The sequence below is a fragment of the Anser anser genome (assembly GCF_964211835.1).
Source record: "Anser anser genome assembly, chromosome: 1".
In the NCBI taxonomy this organism is placed as follows: Eukaryota; Metazoa; Chordata; class Aves; order Anseriformes; family Anatidae; genus Anser; species Anser anser.
Genome location: NC_139720.1, coordinates 113,580,546 through 113,597,883, shown reverse-complemented (window position 1 = coordinate 113,597,883; position 17,338 = coordinate 113,580,546). Strand labels below are relative to the sequence as shown.

Here is a 17,338-nt window from a genome sequence, read left to right as displayed (position 1 = left end):
TCCTCCTAAATGGAAGCCATTTCATTTTAATGGCAGATGTGACAAAACCTCCATTATTTTTTAAAACTTTTTTACAAGCAATAATAATAATAATAATATGGGTGTTTTATTGAGAAGAGGTTTTAAGCAGAGGCAAAGGGCAGCAGCTGCGCAGGTGCCCCCATCACATCCCCATCATCTGTTAACCACAACAGAAATACACTGGGTAATTAATAAAAAAAAAAAAAAAAAAGCCACAGCCCTCCGAAAGATCACTCCTTCTAATCCTTACCCACTCTCACTTTAAGATTCTTACCCATAGTTTCAAACAGCCCCAGCAGCCTAAGAAAACCTGGGGCTTTTAACTGAAGGCAGGTGAGCACCTGAGCTGCTGAGCCCTGGGGAAGGCTGCCTGGCTGCGGACAGTAGCTGGCACCCTGCACCTTACACCAAGCAGCCCAAACACAAATTTCTTCTTGCTATGAGTTTTGCCCGCAGAGTTCTTTCTGTCTGTCTGTCTGTGTGTAAGAGGAACATTACCAGGTCACAAGCACACAAGCAACAAACCAAATGCTCTTAGCTATTTATCCTGTTACAAGAATTATGTTTAAATACCTCAATGCTATTTCTAATCCGTATTTAATAACATGGCAAGATGCCGGTTGAACATTCTACATTGAGACAAAAATCTTATATCCTTTTTAAATTCTTACAGGGAATTACTGCAACAAAAGAGCATTATATTCTCAAACACATTATAGGTCTGGGAAAAACAGATTAACTGGTATTTCAGTGACACATCCTGTTTTACACTTCACTGTAGGATACTTACCAACACAGCCCTGCTGTTTCAATCTAAATGCAAAACACATACATACATACAAAGTATCCGTAATTTGTACTGTAAGCAAATAAGTAAATAAATAAGAAATAACCAAACAAATAAGCTACTTTACGCAACTCGAGGAAGTGGGTGGATGAAGGCTTGGTGAAGTGCTTGAGAAAATAATTTTCCATTGGTCTTCCTAATTCTGATGTTTAAATCAGAGGTGAAGGTGAAAGGTAAAATGAGGGATTTATTTTTGTGGTGTTGTCTTCCCCTTCCTTTTTAACGGTATGTGATATTTTGGCCCAAGTAGAAAAATAATTCAAATGACCAGGTAAAATATTAAATAAAAAACCTGTCAGCTCCAGTGGAAACTGGCTAAACTGGGTCCCAAAAGAGCTGTCAAACACTGGACACCAGTAACAGCAAAAATCCAGGGGCTCCAGCACAAGGGCTGTACTCGGCTCCCTCCTTTCCCAGTAGAAACCCAAATTCAAAGCCAAGCCTCATCCTGCTCTCCCCACCACCTCATTTCCATTCACAGCCCTCTGGAAACTGTGAAAAACACAGCACTGCTAATCCAAATACAGTTTTAAAATGTATACTAAATACACCATACTGCAAAACAATCAGCCCCGGTACCTACAGCGCCTTGCTCTAAGGAATGTCAGCGCACACCCCTACATTTTTAAGCCTTTAGGGCATATTCGGATCCTGTTCCAAGTTTCATCTGCCACCATTTACTTTTTCAGAAAGCTCAGGTTCAGTAATAGCTTTTAAAAGTAATTTCACAGAATTAATTACCACGTAAATGTCAATGATTCTCCAAGGCACAAAGGAGAGTTTTTCTGCAATCTGAGTAAATGGTTAACTATTCCATTTTAGTAATTTAGTAATAAAGGACATGCATTTGTGACTCCAATCCTTCTGCCATTTACTTCATTCCATCACAATTACATTTCCAGTCTAAGCATTCAAATATATGCTGAAATTTCAGCATATAAGGAGGAGAAAAAGTGGGAAACACTACCTTTGCACCTCTGCCTGTGACCTTTCACAATAATCACCTCTCTTGGAGGGGAAAAAAAGGAGAAAGGCAACTCCCACTACTAAGCCAGCCCCCTCGCTGGGGCAAACACCACTTCAGGTATCTCCTTTGTGCAGAGCTGCTCCGGGAGCATCATCCCAAGGATGGGCTCCCATAGCCTTTTCAGAGGGCATGTGGCACAAGCTGCCACTGCTTGGTTTGGGAAGCTAAGGATTTTTATTAGGGAATTAAAACGATTTCCCTCAGCGCCCATGTTATTGAAAGCAACTGGAATGTAATCACTCCTCTTGCTCAGCCTTTTATCAGTAAATAATCAGACACTGCAAATGGAAATGCATACAACTTCTTATCACAGCGTGACATTTTATTATCTGGGCAAGAAAATAATCATGCAACCTTCACAAGGCATTGACTTACACCCCACAGCTGGAGCCCAAGGAGTGAGCAATTCCTTGCTTTTTAAAAGTAGCAGTAGGATCTGTTTAGGCTGAGAGACCAGGAAGCAGGATGCAGTCAGCGATGGACCACAAGCAAGTCTGCTTGCCACAGCTCCCCGTCTATAAAACTTACAATATTTCCTTTTCCTACCTTACTCCCTTTACTGTCTCTGATGAGGAGGGTCTTTCTTCTGCAAAAATCGTACAACCACCAATTCAAAGTGACTTTACCTGAGATAAACATCCTAAAAAAAGTGTAGCTGTATGATTAATTTCCATTATCACTTCCCCTTCAAAATATATATATATTTTAATAACCTTAAATATACCCTTGCATGGATCCATACAATAAATAGCACAAGGCTGTAAGAAAGGCCAAAGCACCAAGCCTCACACTAAGCAGGCAGAAAAAGAAGTCCCAAGCACAGTAGCACAGAAGCACCTCAGGCAGCAGTCACCAATGTTTCCAAAGAAGGCTGCAGCCATCCCACGGGATTTATGAACGAAAGGTTCGCTTTGACAACCAGGGACAAGGAAAGCTTCCAGCTCTGCCCCTGGTCCAGGAGGCTGGTAAGATCAGCCTTACTATGATGGCAAAGCTCAGGGAGAAGAGGCAGCATGGCTGGATTTTGGGCAGCAGGCTCATCTCATCACAAATTTCTGCTGATTTCAGAGAGCAAGAAATACAGGGTGGGCCCGTAGCCTGAATCAAGAAAAAGTGACCCCTGGCTAGCAAAGGGCTTAAGTGATTTTAAGCCTATATTTAAAGAAAACGCATGGTGAGGTGCTTTACTGAATCAGTGTACTGAGAATAAATAATAATATGAAAAGATCTAGAAAGTAGCTTTGAAGGCATTTACTTTTTTCAAGCTTTTTTTTTTTATTTTTATTTTTTGCATAAAGCAAGCTTGCAAACAGCAGAGATCTGCAGTTGCACTGAAAATAGATGCTTACAGCTTGTACAATATTATATGCACATGAAGTTTCAGGACTTCAACACAGACAAAAAGGGGACTCCAAGAAGTACGTCTAGATTTTACCACCCCCAAAAAAATCAAAAATTAGATGCAACATCCTCACTGTGATCTGTTGGACTGTGTTTTTGTAGAACAGGATTTGGACTACAAGCTGTCAGACCTGACTGCTCCAGCCAGCATGCCCCTAGGAGCATGGTGGCAACAAGGATTTTGGTGTGGTTTTCCAGGCTATTCCTAAAGTCAGCGGCTCCAAGGAACCTTGTTTCTTTGCAGCAGCCTAAGCCCTACAAAGGTGACAACCCGAACTGCCAAAAAGGAAAGCATGAGAAATAACTATGAGAAAGACCGCATTCAGAAAACGTGCTTAGCTCTTTCAGAGAAAAATATTGATATTATTGCCTTTTTAACAAAAGTCTCTAAAGCACGACTTTACTGAAAGCAAAAAGGCTGTTGAACAAATACTTGCATCCCAGAAAGACAAGTGCAGGTGCACACAGGGTAGACACAATAAATAACCTGAAGAGTTGCGAAAGGACTTCATAATGCCGGGTCCTCTTAAGCTGCATCAGGGAACCCTAATTTGACACATTCCAGCTGGGAAAAGAAAAGAAAAAGGTAGCTGAGAAAAGGCAAATGCCCCTGGGAAGCCAGCCAGTTTCGTGCTTTGTAAGACACTCCCGGAAACAGAACCGCCCCGCGTGTTTTACCAAGCACACCTCCTGACTTGCTCTGGTACTTGGTGTACAGCTGTATATATTCAGAGTCAAAATCGCCCTACAAACAGCAAACCAGCCAGCAGCCAGGAAAGCAGGGCCGTTCTGGTTCTGCAGGGCAGCCCCGCACAGCTCGGTCCCGGCCAGCTCCAGCCAGATGCTGCTTTCGGCAGGTGGAGCACACGCGGTGCTCCTGCCCTGCTCCACCACGCCGGCTTTCCTCTGAACCACTTCTCCCTCTGGTTCTAGGATAGCTTTCTTTACTCCTCGGTTACAGAAGCAGACAGGTCCCATAGCCAGCTGTATCAAAAAGGATGGCGGGGGGCGGAACAACATACAAGCTCCTGCTTTCTGAGGAAGGTATACAAGATGCAGTTTGAGAAGGATAAAAACTGAGCGAGGAGAAAGCAGGGGTGTGCTCATCAGGGAAAATACGGCATGGCTTTGACAGAAGGTGAAATGCTGTTAGGGATGGGGGGACAGAAGGGAAGGAGCAGCAGTCTGGTTCTACCGTTGCCCAAACCTCATCAAATGTGTCCCTGCTCATTCCCCAGCAATTTATCGTACTGTAGCATTTCACCAATCCAACACACATCTTTGGCAAGCTCTGGGCAATTCCCTTTGCTTGGATAAATACGCACTACCTAATTTTCCCCCCAAACCTCTTTTAATCCATAAATAAGGATGCAGCGTAACTTCCCACATACACATCTTTGCTTTCACCCTCCTGAGTCCATTTAAATCCTGACTTCCTACAGTGAATCTACATTAAGAAGGCAGTATTTTCTTTTTGATATTTTCACTTTGATACAGGATGTCAGCTATTCTTCTTATAAACCATACCTATCTGGCTTTGACTCATTACACTGATGAGCAAAAAATCAAAATCTGAAGTATAAGTACCTACTCAGTAATTACACTGTAATACTTGCTTACATCAAGCATCAGGTACAGAACAGAGTCCACTGAATGGGAATACAGGCTACGATAGTTTTTTTTTTCAGGGACTTAAACACCTGCTGTCAATGGACTTCATGGCTCCAGCTCTGAAAGCCCAGAAATTCAATTTTAAGACAGCCTTTTTGTATACTTTAAATGGAATTTATATATGAGCTACAGGTCCGTCACATCACAGAAAATAGGGTTGGTCCTTCCCTAGCATGTAACACACTGCCCCTCAAGTCGGATACGTTAACTGTGGTGTATGGAGGCACTTGCTATTTCCTCTGTCTCCAGTCACAGCAAGGTTTCTGACACTTTAACTTTCTGGTTTATCATAAATTTTGATAATTCAGCACATCTCTAAGCGTGTTTGACTGACCTGACATATCTCAAGGAATGGTGCAAGGAAATTCGGTATCAGTGAAGTAACCTTACTCCCTGCTAGGGATAAAATAACTCTCTGAATGAAAATAAATGACTTTGATTTAGAGACCAAGAATGTCACAAAAACTGGGTGAAGCTTATTACTTTTTGTTGGATAAAATCTATTACCTTAGGCTCAGGGGCAGCTTTTACTACAAAAAAATTTAACCCTGAAACTAAAAAAAACTGTTTTGGAAGAGTAATCTCAGAGAAGACCTTGTGCTCAAGCCGGGTTGTCTGGCTGCTTGTGCTCAGCACTTACAGCTAGATTAGTATCCCCAGAAATCTCTGGAATGATGAAATCTGTAGTTGTGATTCTGGTGTTTAAGTTGTCCATCTGTAAGAAAATTTAAAAGTGACTGGTAGATAAGCTTGGAGGTTTTTGGTGGTAGTGTTTTTTGTTTAATTTAGAAATACTCTTAAATCCTACATAACTTTTTAAATTGTTTAAAAATAACTGAATATTATACTATATTCAAATGGAAAGATAAATATATGTCATTTTCTGACAAATGAAAGGCTCTTGCCATGGAGGGGGGAACGGGAAGAGAACATACACATGCTTACTCTTAGAAGACCAGTGTCCTACGCAACCAGAAAATATATCTGAATGCCCTTCGCAAACACTTGCCTTTGAAACACCAAAGCCATCAAACATCACTATCTAAAGGAAACACACGCTACGTGCTGTTTCATGGGAAAGTGGAAATCAAATAAGTACCTGGTGAAATGCTTCGATACGGTGTTGCCCTTACAGCCAAGGAGTCTTTTGCTGTTCAGCTTCATTAAGGGCACAGTCTAGTTGCCTAAAGACAAAAGTCTGCTGTCTTTGGGGATGCCTTAGAGTAGCCTGTCTGGCATCTAGCTCCTGGTCCAGAAAGACATCGTCCCCCACAAAGGCTGCTAACCCTGCTAAGTGCTCTGGTATGAGATCTCTGCGTTGAACCCTGGCTGTCCAAGTTCAAATTAAATAGCACCCCATAGCAACCCAAATCAGCTTAAAAGCACAATTCCCAACACCCATTCTTGTGGAGCTGGCAGGAACTTTGCCGCCCACCTCACAGGGGGAGGCACGAGACAGCACAATCATCACGATATTCAAACACATGCAGGCAAAATGGGAGCGAACCCATGCAAAGCAGGAAGCAGGCAAGGAAAAAAACCTCCATGGTTGAAATAACAAGCTCATGATCAACAGTGGTAAAAACAGGAAGCAAATGCTGCGACTAGTCATCTTATAGTTGGATCTGAAAAAGACCCGCTTACTTTCTGATAGTGATGCTTCCGTTTGTTACTCTCAAAACTCTATTACTGAAAGCACAGCAAGGAATTTAATTGCTTAAAAATAGCCAAGTCTAGCATAATGCTCCCTAGCCGGGAAACTGAGGATTGTTCAGTCACTGTCACTATATTTTTTTCCTCGTTTTTCTCCTATTACGGGGCTTGCTTTTAACATTACTCTCTATTTGTGTTGTGCTGTCAAATGATGGCACAGACCTCCTATCTCAAGCACTGTGCGTGCAGGCACAGATAACAGGCAGACAATATGTTGGCCACTTACAAATAAGCCAAAACTGAGCAGGCAAATGAGCAGAAATAGGGACAACAAAGAAACTAGGACCATATTTAACTGGACAGACAACAATCCAACTATCTTAAACAGCCTAATCACTGCCCAGTTCCTATGAGCACAAAAATAGGGAGCAGAAGGGCGAAAGAGGTCAGTGGCACTTGCAAAGCAGAGGTGGGTGTCAACACCTCAAAAGCATTTTGAAATCACAGACAGGCACGTAATACTGATTTAATTGAGCATGAGCAGTGGGGTGGCAGGTGTATTAGCAACATGCATGTGAAGGGAAGTGTTTCGGGCTGGAAATGAACATTTGCATTCGGTTTGGATCATCATCTCACTACCTTAACTTTTGGGTTTTAGGAGTTGTTCAGCAAGGAGCATCACGCCTGTGGACCAACTGCTAAGGTCAGGCATAAGCACTCAAAAATCCCCACATGCAACAGTTCACGCTGTCTCACTTTGGAAACCACTTTCCTCCTTTCTCCTATCAAAATTCAGCAGCAGCTATTAAAGCATAACATTGCGCACGTGCTCTTAAAACCTACTTCAAGCCGCTACAGAGAACTTCCAGTCCTTTTATACCTCCTTTCCTTTGCCAGAAGACAGTGAGAGCATCTCCAGGTGACAGCAAGAGCAGCAGGAACTGCCTCAACAGCAGAACAGAAAAATGCTTCCCATTTCCCAGCACTGCCAGCCCTGCACATTTTGGTCAGCAGGGAGATGCTGAGCTCTCCCATAAGGTGTTTTTTTTTTCCTTAGATGTAACTGGAGAAAACTTGTGCTGATATCAAACTAAAAAAGTTTAGCTCCCAGATGAGGTAAAATTTTCAAGCTTCCTAACACTCCTCCACTGAGATCATTAGAAAAGCAGCTGCAGTGATCTCAAGGCATTCATAAGTTACTAATGCTACATCAGTCATGTAAAGGCTCCTCCTGTTTTTCTTCGTTCTCAAATATTTTCAAAAAAAAAAAAAAATCCTTAATCCTAATTTTGGGGACTGCAGAGTCACAGCAGATACTCTTATTCTTATCAGAGCTTGCTCTCTAATTTTGGCTACGTTCTTCCCTAAAGAGTGCACCCAGGTCCATCACCACACACATGGACATCATAACTTTCGCCCTCTGCCACGCTCCAGCATTCACTAATGGGCATATGGGTACGAAACAAGCACAAGGGCGATACACAGGCAAGCACAAAGTCACCTCAGCCAGGCTGAGCAGTGGCAGCCCCTGCTGTTTGACGCACAAGCACAGAGTTCAGCCCCTGCTACTGCCCAGAAAGGCACCTTTACGCCGCAGCATCCCAGCCTGGGCTCCAAGGTCTCGCCTAAACCAGACAGCACGTTCACCAACATCGACCATCACCATCGGTCATCTTTCTGGTACCATGAAAACGGCAGAAATTATTTTAAAGACCATCACAATTTTTTTTAATTTTTTTGGTCTATTTTCCTCTAAAACACAATCTTCCCTGCCCAAACACATGCAAATCGGACAACTGAAAGGGATGTAACGTTGCTGGGCAGTTTATTGACCTTCTGAATCCAAAACTGTCCAGTCTGGGGGCAGAGGAGGCTCTCCCAGTTCACCAGAACCGAGATCCTTGCGAACGCTTTCCATTTAAACCTAGAGAAACCTCAAGTAATGCAGCACGGAGCTCATCAGGGGAAACTCTGGGGGAAGCCACCTTGCAGGTCAGGTCTGTGCCAGTGGGATCGTGCGGTCCCACAGCTCTTGGGGCCGGGGGTGCAGGCACCGTGACCGAGTGGGGGAGCCCAGCCCCGTCCTGTCCGCACCGAAGCGCGGGAGGAATGAGGGGTCAGAGGCAGGTGTATTTGGGGCATTAACAACCAAATCGCCTTGCCTGGGCTGGGGTGGTGTCTACCAGATTTAAACGCAGGATCTGCCCAGGGGGTCCTGGTGAAGGGAAGGGTCACCAACCCGGGGATCCCCACCAGCCCCCCCGCACCCTACCTTGACGAAGAGGGAGATGTCGTGCTCCTGCTTCTCCTCCTCCTCTTCCTCCTGCTCCAGCGCTGCCGCCGAGCCCGTCTCGTCCTCCTCGTCCTCCGCCCGGCCCCGCACCCCGTTCAGCCTCAGCCCCGCCGCCTCCGCGCCGCCTCCCCCTGCCCCCGGGGCCTCACTCTCCGCTCCTGCCCCCGCCGCCCCCGGGGCCTCGGCTCCACTCCCAGCCTCCGGCCGGGGCTCGGCTCCGTCCTCGCCGTCCGGCCCCGCGCCCCCCGCCTCCCCGGGGCTCTCGGGAGCCGCCTCGATCCCGGCCGGAGCCTCCCCGGGGCTCGCCCCCGACGGAGCCTCCTCTGCGGCCGCCTCGGGGCTCGCCCCCGACGGGGCTTCCACCCGCTCCGCGTCCTCGGGCTCCGGCCCTAGCGGGGCCTCGTCCCTCTCCGCCTCTTCGGGGGCTGCCCCGCGGGGGGCTCCCCCCTGCACCTCCTCTCCCGGGTCTCTCCCCGCCGCCTCCTCGGGCTCCGCTCCCTCAGCCTCAGCCTCCAGCACCGCATCCTCGGGGGCCGGCCCCGACGGGGCCGCCGCTGCCGCCTCTTCGGGGCCCGTTCGCAGCGGGGCCGCCTCCTCCGCCGCCCCCTCGGCCAGCACCGAGCCCTCCGGTTCCCCCCCCGGCAGAGCAGCACCGTCCTCGACGGGCTCCGGCTGCTCTACCCCCGACGGCTGCTGCTGCCCCTCGCCGGGGCTCTCCTCCCGTCCCCCGGGGGAGCCGCCGTCGGGGGGCTCCGCGACCTCGGCCGGCTCCTGTCCCGCCCCGCCGTCGGGGGGGACACCCGGGGGTCCGGCGGGGGGCTCCGCAGCCCCTTCGGGGGGCAGCTCCGGCTTCCCCGCCGCCGCTGCGCCTTCCTCGCCGCCCCCTGCCCGCGGGAGGTCGCTCCCCGACGGCTGCCCCGGGCTCTCAGCCATGTCACCGGGACGGGACCGGGACCGGGACCGGGACCGCGACGGTGCCACCGAGCCTGGGAGCAGCGCCGGGCACCGGGGGGGGCCGCGCCTGCGCTGCAGCCCCGGGGGCGGCCAGGGGGCGGCAGCCGCAGGTGTGTGCGCTCCTCCCCCGGCTTTCAGCCCTGCCCGCCCCGCCGAAACGCTCCCCGGCCGGGGGGGGACACAGGGAAGCGGTGCTGGCCGCCGCCCCAAAGCCGCCCCGACCCCATCCCGGGCATGGAGCAGGCAGCTGGGGGGGCCACAAGGAGGTTTGGGGCAGGGCCATCCCGCAGGAAGCCCCCCCCCCCCCGGTGACAGGCAGCTTGTCGCCCTCGTGGGGTGGCTTTGCATCAAGAGGACAATCAGCAGGTTCGGGTGGAAGGGTAAGATTCAGCACGGGTTTGCTGGCAGGCAAGGAGAAGTGGTTTTGTAGGAGGTGCAGCAGGCTCCGGTCGGGCTTCCCTCCGAAGGGCGGCTAGTGGCGCTGGTTTATGGTGCTCGGTGAGCTGAAAACATCCCTCCTTTTCTGCTGGTAGAGAAAACAGTGGATGGGAAAGTAGGCTGACAAGAATGAGGTAGCATCTTTAAAAAACACGCTTCTATGTACGTGTATCTGAAACCACCGTGTGGAAAGAGTGGGGCCGAAGGCAGGATTTTGTAGTCGGCAGACAGAAGACGCAGCCGACAGGAGATGGGCAACACTGTAAAATAAATACTTCAGTCAGAGGAATGCTTGCTCTGATAAAAATAAACAAACAGGTAAATAAATAAATACTCCTGCAACTGTTTTACATAGAAGTTACGCCCGCCCAGAGGCGATTTCCCAGCAAGACAAAGGAACGGGGAGATACAGACTGACTTGCTGGGCAGCCGCGATCAGAAGGGATGCTTCTTGAAGGTTTGGGCATTTCGGAATGAAAGCTTAGCCTTTGGCAATGGGGGTCTTGCAGCTGGACCCATAACAAGGCAATTATTTCACTTCTCTTGTGGGTTCTGACATCAGTAGACTGACACATCTCAGTCATCTCTATTCCTACCCAGATAATCCTGGTTTACTCATCCCAACCCATGCTGAAGGGTTCCTAACACTTGGCCCAAAGGCTGGCCACATCCCCCATGTGCAATATTTTACAAAGTTTTCAGAGGTGAGACAAGACACAAGCATTGGCATCCTTCATCCAAAGGTGGATGGGACAGCGGCAGGAAGGATGAAGGCTCACCTCTGATGAGGGTTTCATGGTGGAAAAGAACAGCAAAGCAACATCTGTGACGTAAAAGTGGTGGGAATTTTGCAGGAGACATGACTGAGGGTTACAGATGTAACTACCGAAGCCAGCTGCCTGTTTCATAGAATCATGTAATGGTTTGGGTTGGAAGGGACCTCAAAGACCACCTGGTTCTACCCCCTGCCATGGGCAGAGACACCTCCCACCAGACCAGGCTGCCCAAAGCCCCATCCAGCCTGGCCTTGAACACCTCCAGGGATGGGGCATCCACAGCTTCTCTGGGCAGCCTGTGCCAGTGCCTCACCACCCTCATGGTAAAGCTTGTCTCACAGTTAATCTGAACACTCATCCTCATCGTTTGTCTGAACACTGCTCGTGTTTGCACCACCTGAGATGCTGGCTCCTGCTCCCAGGCCCCACGAGCTTGGGTTTGCTCAGCTCTGGTGGCTGACATGCCCCAATGGTTGGGCTCCCTCCTCAGCACGGCTTCTGCTGGCTCGCTGGGCTGCCTGCTCTGTGCGTCCTCTTTTTGGCTGTGCCTGGATCTGCATCACTCTTCTAAATCCCTCTGTTGGTCTCAGTTTCAGTTTTTGTTAAGGTATGAGCTTGACATGGGACTTGCATCGTCATGCTGTTTGATGGAGCTACATGAGCAATGAGTGTCTCTCCCCAGTACTCAGTCCCTGGAGAACACCAGTTCTCTGTTTTTGTCTGTCACCTGCTCTGTGGCTCTTATTACAAAACAAAGTGAGGATTTCAATGCCAGTGAAAAAAATCTTTCAGTGATAATTACTGGCTCAGGAGTTGCTTACTGCTGCCTGCTCTGCTTATGCCATGACATCCATATAGCCAGCAAGAGAGACAAAATAGGAAGAGTCGGGGGACAGGGTAAAGAAGGACAAGGTGGGCATAGATCAGAGAAGAGGCAGCCAGGTGACACTTCTGGAAATGTGCCATGAAAATTAGCTCTGTCCCAGCAAAGCCCTGGAGCTTCAGATCTCTGTTGTCCTGTGCTCTATGCATCCAACACTTCCCCTCTCAATTACCCAACAATTACTTAACAATTAATCTCCCCTGCTTCACACTCCTTTACGCTGTCTTCAAGCTCTTTATGTCCCATCTGTTTCTAAAATAGGCCCCCAGCTAATAAATATTATTTTCTCAGTTCAGCTCCAGCAAGGATTACTGCACACCTTCTTCGCTTAAAAGCCGGCTGCAGGTAATTAAATATCGCATATGTCAGACATTAGTGAACAGCACGAAGATCCCTTTACAGTCTGTTGGTGAACACGCTGTACCCCTGGGGGTTATCAATTAGGCTGTACTTGCTTGGATTATTGTCACTTCCTCTGCTTCCCTGACTGTACAGTGAGTTGTGGATCCAGGTTACCGTTCTGCAGCCTGAGGTAAGGGAAAAAAAAATGCCTTTTGCATTACAAGGGAGCTGCCAAACAAACAACTGCCAAATATTTAATGGTTCACCCTAACACAATGAGCAGAGAACTGGGGTAATGGAGCCAGCAAGGCATTTTTGCCTCCCTGTGCGGGCTGCTGCCTCACACAGCAGCCTGCTCTGCCTGTTTTCACTGCTGGCTCTGGCTGGGGTTGTGCTGTTTCGCCAGGTGGGCTCATCTGCTCGTCCACACGTACCACGTTTCACAAAGGAAGACGTGCATCCCCAGGGCAAAACCTGTCTGCACACACTTTGGATTTTGCTCGTTTCTGCCAGATGCTGAGTAACTAATGTTGCACTGAACTCGGTGGGAAATACAGGTGAGTCTGGAAATGGAGTGGTATTTTCCAATGGTATTGGAAGACGATGATTTTTAGCACCTTCAAAATCCATTTTTGTCTCTCTGTTCTTTCTGTCACTGGTTCCTTAAACCTCTGTCAAAAAGGGGTCTTTCTGCTGCTTTGTGCTTGGCGGGCTGCTCCATCTGCCCCAGCAAAATTCAGAGCAGGAGACACCTCTCTGGAAATGGCAGCGGCGTGGTGCGTGCCGGGGGGAGGCCATCTGCATGCTCTGAGCTCCCCCGCACTAAGCTGCTTAGGGGCGATCGGCTCCCTCCCCAGCTGCTTACCCGCAGCCTGCTGGGGAAGGAGCTGGGTAGGGATACATGCAGGGGGGACAGCCTACATGCAGGGGCAGAGGCAGCGTGCTGCTAGTGTTGCAACAAACCAAGCAGCAAGGCCAGCTCAACCCTCACCTTGTTGCTGACAGCACGTCTTGAGCAAACTCAGGACCTGCTCTCGTTTTGTTGCTACTCAGGGCCTCTGCCCATGTTTTTGACTCTGTTTGGGAAACCCCAGGCAAGCTTATTTCACTGAACTCCTTCTCCCTCATCACTTCCAAATGCCTTTCAGCCATGGCCATGCCCTGCCTCATGTACCATTACTTAGGACATGCACACACCACTATTTAAAGGACTGTCACGATTTGCACGTGATTCAATAGGATTAGAGAAATGTTTAAAGCTAAGAGTCTTTGTGAGGATCTGGGTCTTATTGAGTGACTGTGATTTCATTATTGTCACCCTCATCGTTCCTCCCTCTGTTTTCTGGCGCACTGATTGTGGCACTGGATTTGGAGCGTGAGTTTTCCAAAGTGATGAACTGTCCCAGCTTCAGCTGAATCTCTTCTCCTGAAGGCATCTGAAAAGTAGTCCTTAAAATATAAGTTATTTGGAGAAGAAAATATGCCCTTACTTCTTTTGCAAAGCACCCAGGATGTATTACTGCCCCAAACTCAATGAACTACATGTGGTGTTCCTAAGGTTTCTGTTATAAATGCTACTTTTCTCACACTGTCCTGCTTTATGAAATTGCATAGGAAGCCCTAATCAGATCCATCAGAACATTTAACTCAAAGCTTCTTCTAGGGTTCTTCTTCAATATTAATAATGTATCTAGAATTTCTTGACCTTTCTATTATTTTAATTCCTATTACATTAACCTGTTATTTATTCTATATTAGTTCCCTATTTTATTATGACTGAAGTGTCTTGGAATAATTTCTTAAAATGTAATCCCTAATCACGATTCATTTGATCTTTTTATACTCTAACTTGTGTTTTAAATTTCAGTTAACCTTTTATAGCTCTTAAAAGCTTTTTTCCCATGTAAAATAGGATCACATTCTGTACAATTTCCACTTGCATTTGGCCTTTAATAGGTTCCTTCTTTGCAAATCTGAGATAATTTTTTAAATAATAATAGGTTTTAGAGTATTTATAGATTTGGGAATAAAACAGAATATTACAAAATACCGAGCTGATATAAAAGCAAGTTACATGTGCAATTGAGAGATACATTTATCATGACCAGTGGACAGTAATTGCACATTGACTGTTACACTTACTGGTAAATTACTCATTAGAAAATCACATCTCGTCTATATGTAGCTCTCTATAAATTAATGTATAACTTTCACTTCAGCAGAATTTTCAGAAATATTTTTATACACTGTGATAGCCTTGAAAATAATTTTTCATATAATCAATATTCTATGCTTTTGCAACCTTGTAGTGAGAAGAACAGGTGATCTCCAGAATTCCTATTTTTCTTTTGCTACATTCCAAAGTAGAATTCCCATGACATCTATGCAGCTGACTTTTTTTTTTTTTTTTTTTTTTTTAAGGAATGTTTAGTGAAGCTGGTTTGGGCACTTAATCCTTTAAAAGTGATAACAAAGGGTAGAAAACAGTAGAAAAAGACATGCACAATCTGCCCTGGGACAGAATTACACACAGTTTGCCCTGTATGAGTCCTAGTCTATTTTTCACTAATATCCATTTTATTTGCATGCAGGTTTTGCCACAATCATTCTCTTTTTTCTTTTTTTCTTTTTTTTCTGTTCTTCTTCTTTTTCTCTTTCTTTTTCTTTCTTTCTTTTCCTTCCTTTTCCTTTTCCTTTTCCTTTTCCTTTTCCTTTTCCTTTTCCTTTTCCTTTTCCTTTTCCTTTTCCTTTTCCTTTTCCTTTTCCTTTTCCTTTTCCTTTTCCTTTTCCTTTTCCTTTTCCTTTTCCTTTTCCTTTTCCTTTTCCTTTTCCTTTTCCTTTTCCTTTTCCTTTCTTTTCCTTTTCTTTTTCTTTTTCTTTAATTTTCCTTTATTTTTTTATTTTTCCCAAATTAGGAACTGAACAACTTCTGTTGTTATTGTATTATATTTATTGTTCCTTTTCAGAAGTGCTTCCCCACAAAACCCATTTGTTCTACAGCACTTGTAAATGGGCTCTGCAGTAAATCAGTAACCAGGCTTCTTATTACTGATTGCTCCTGAAATAAATGGCTCATTTACCTCTACGGTGTATTACTCTTTTCTACCTAATTTAGGAGTTGACTTACCGGAGCACAGTTTAAAAATCAGTAAGAGGTACAGGGTAACCTGCTGTGATAGTATAATGAAGAGCACACCATTGTTGGATCTGGGCTGTACCCAAAGGTGGCAGCGACCTTGGGAGTCCAGCTGTGCCAGGTACAGTGCAAATACAGGCACCTCACTGTCTCACTGAGGAAGGGTGGCAGGAAGGGAGCATAACGAACCACGAGAGAAGAGGGAGATTTGTGTGAAAGAGAAGAGATTGTGCAGATAGATAGTCATTTAACAAAGCCACTGATCTGAATCAGTTGCACGTGATTTGTACATTACCTACTGCTTCAAAGACTCCCTAACAAGCCTTACCTTCTGCACCTCAGATTTGTTCTTAGCCTCCCCCTAACATCAAGGTAAAGAAGCCTTAGGTTCACTGCATTTATTTTATTTAATGACACTTTATTTGTATGTTTCTTCTCTGCCCTGGGACAATTCCTACTCTTCCAAACACTAGTGGTTCTGAAAAACACTCCAGCTAATTCTGCTTTTCCTTCAGGCAGAAGGAAAATAAAAACATTAAAATAACATTACACAATGTTCTATAAAAAACATTACACAATAGGGGACAGGGAGGCTATGGCCCTGATTTCTTATTCTCACTACTGTGGTTTCAGCATCGTCAGTCTGCATAAGTTAAAGAAGAAAAAATAAAAATGGATGGTGTGTTGTTACCTTGTTTGGTGCTTAAAAGGTACTGGTGAATGCAGTGAACTAAACTGCTATCAGAAATAACTCCTTAGGTTGTGCTGTTAAAGACATTTTGCTATGAGAGCCGCAGTCATGAGACATTTTCAGTCAATGCAACTAGAAGTAGCTAATGGACATGGCTGTTGTGATACAGGCCACAGCAATTCCTTTTACGCTGTTTGTTGGCTACCAAGACCAAAAACCATGCAGACAAGCGACCTAAACAAATTGTTCTCAGTCAACAAAGGATCAAGCCCATGGCAGTGGTGTTACGAGATGCATACTTGCAGCGGTGAGGCCTGTGGAAGGATATCCAGCTGGAGTACGCACGCTCAGGACACCAGGTTTGTGGGGCTGGGGTGGCTGTGGGTGCCTGGGAGCTGAGCTGCAGGCACCCAGCAGGCAAGGAAGGTGGGCAGCAGGCTGCAGAGTAGCGGCAGGAGCTTTGCAAGCAGCATTGATATTGTCCAGACCCTCATGGGCTGCTGATGCTCTGGAAAAGGGGATCCCTGGGGTTGCCTGGAGCAAGTCAAAGGAAGGAAAGGGAGCATGCTGAGGAGCACCATGGACCAGGCGTGAAACCCCTTTTGGCAACCCCAAAAGGAGCTCTACATCCTGAGAGATTTGCAGGACTGGATCTGCTTAGCTGAGCAAGAAGAATAGTGAGGAGGGGCTCCAATATAAAACACCAAGTACTGGGAGAGGTTTTTATTACAGCAAAGAAAAACATAGTAAGAACAAGTGGTTATGAGGGAGAAAAAGGCAAGTTTAAGCTAGAAATTAAACATACCTCCAATAGCATTTAACATCAGAACAAATTGTTATACAAGGGAACTTTCTTTATATCTACTTTCTCCTTGGAGCATATGGTTTCCTCAAGCTGAACTTAAAGCAAAAAGAGTGAGGTTTTATATGCTTTACATGTTCACTTTAAGATAACTGGCTTGCTTTAATCAGGCTCAGATCTCGCTCTGTCTGTGGGAGGCTGTTTTAAGGGGAACATGTCTATATATAAGAAAGTAACTGAGAGGGCCTGCTCAGCAGATAATGAGCACTTGAAAGATGTAAATTTAAGACTTCACTGAGGTGGAGTTTAGCAAAACCTCCTAAAGAACATGGGCTCCAAGAGGGCTGCAGGAAATGCAGGAGGTAAAGCTCATGGGGAAGTTTGTGAAGGAGCTGCCAATGAG

At 46.4% G+C, this 17,338-nt stretch overlaps 1 protein-coding gene across 1 annotated transcript in view; it reads right to left on the bottom strand.

Annotated features, from left to right (window-relative positions):
- CLIC6 (chloride intracellular channel 6) overlaps positions 1 to 9,970 on the bottom strand; it is a 28,729-nt gene extending 18,759 nt beyond the window's left edge. Inside the window, exon 1 of the mRNA XM_083819977.1 lies at positions 8,893 to 9,970. Within this exon, the coding sequence (XP_083676103.1) occupies positions 8,893 to 9,846 (954 nt within the window). The 5' untranslated portion in view covers positions 9,847 to 9,970. The remainder of the gene's footprint in view (positions 1 to 8,892) is intronic.
- Positions 9,971 to 17,338: the final 7,368 nt, after the last annotated feature.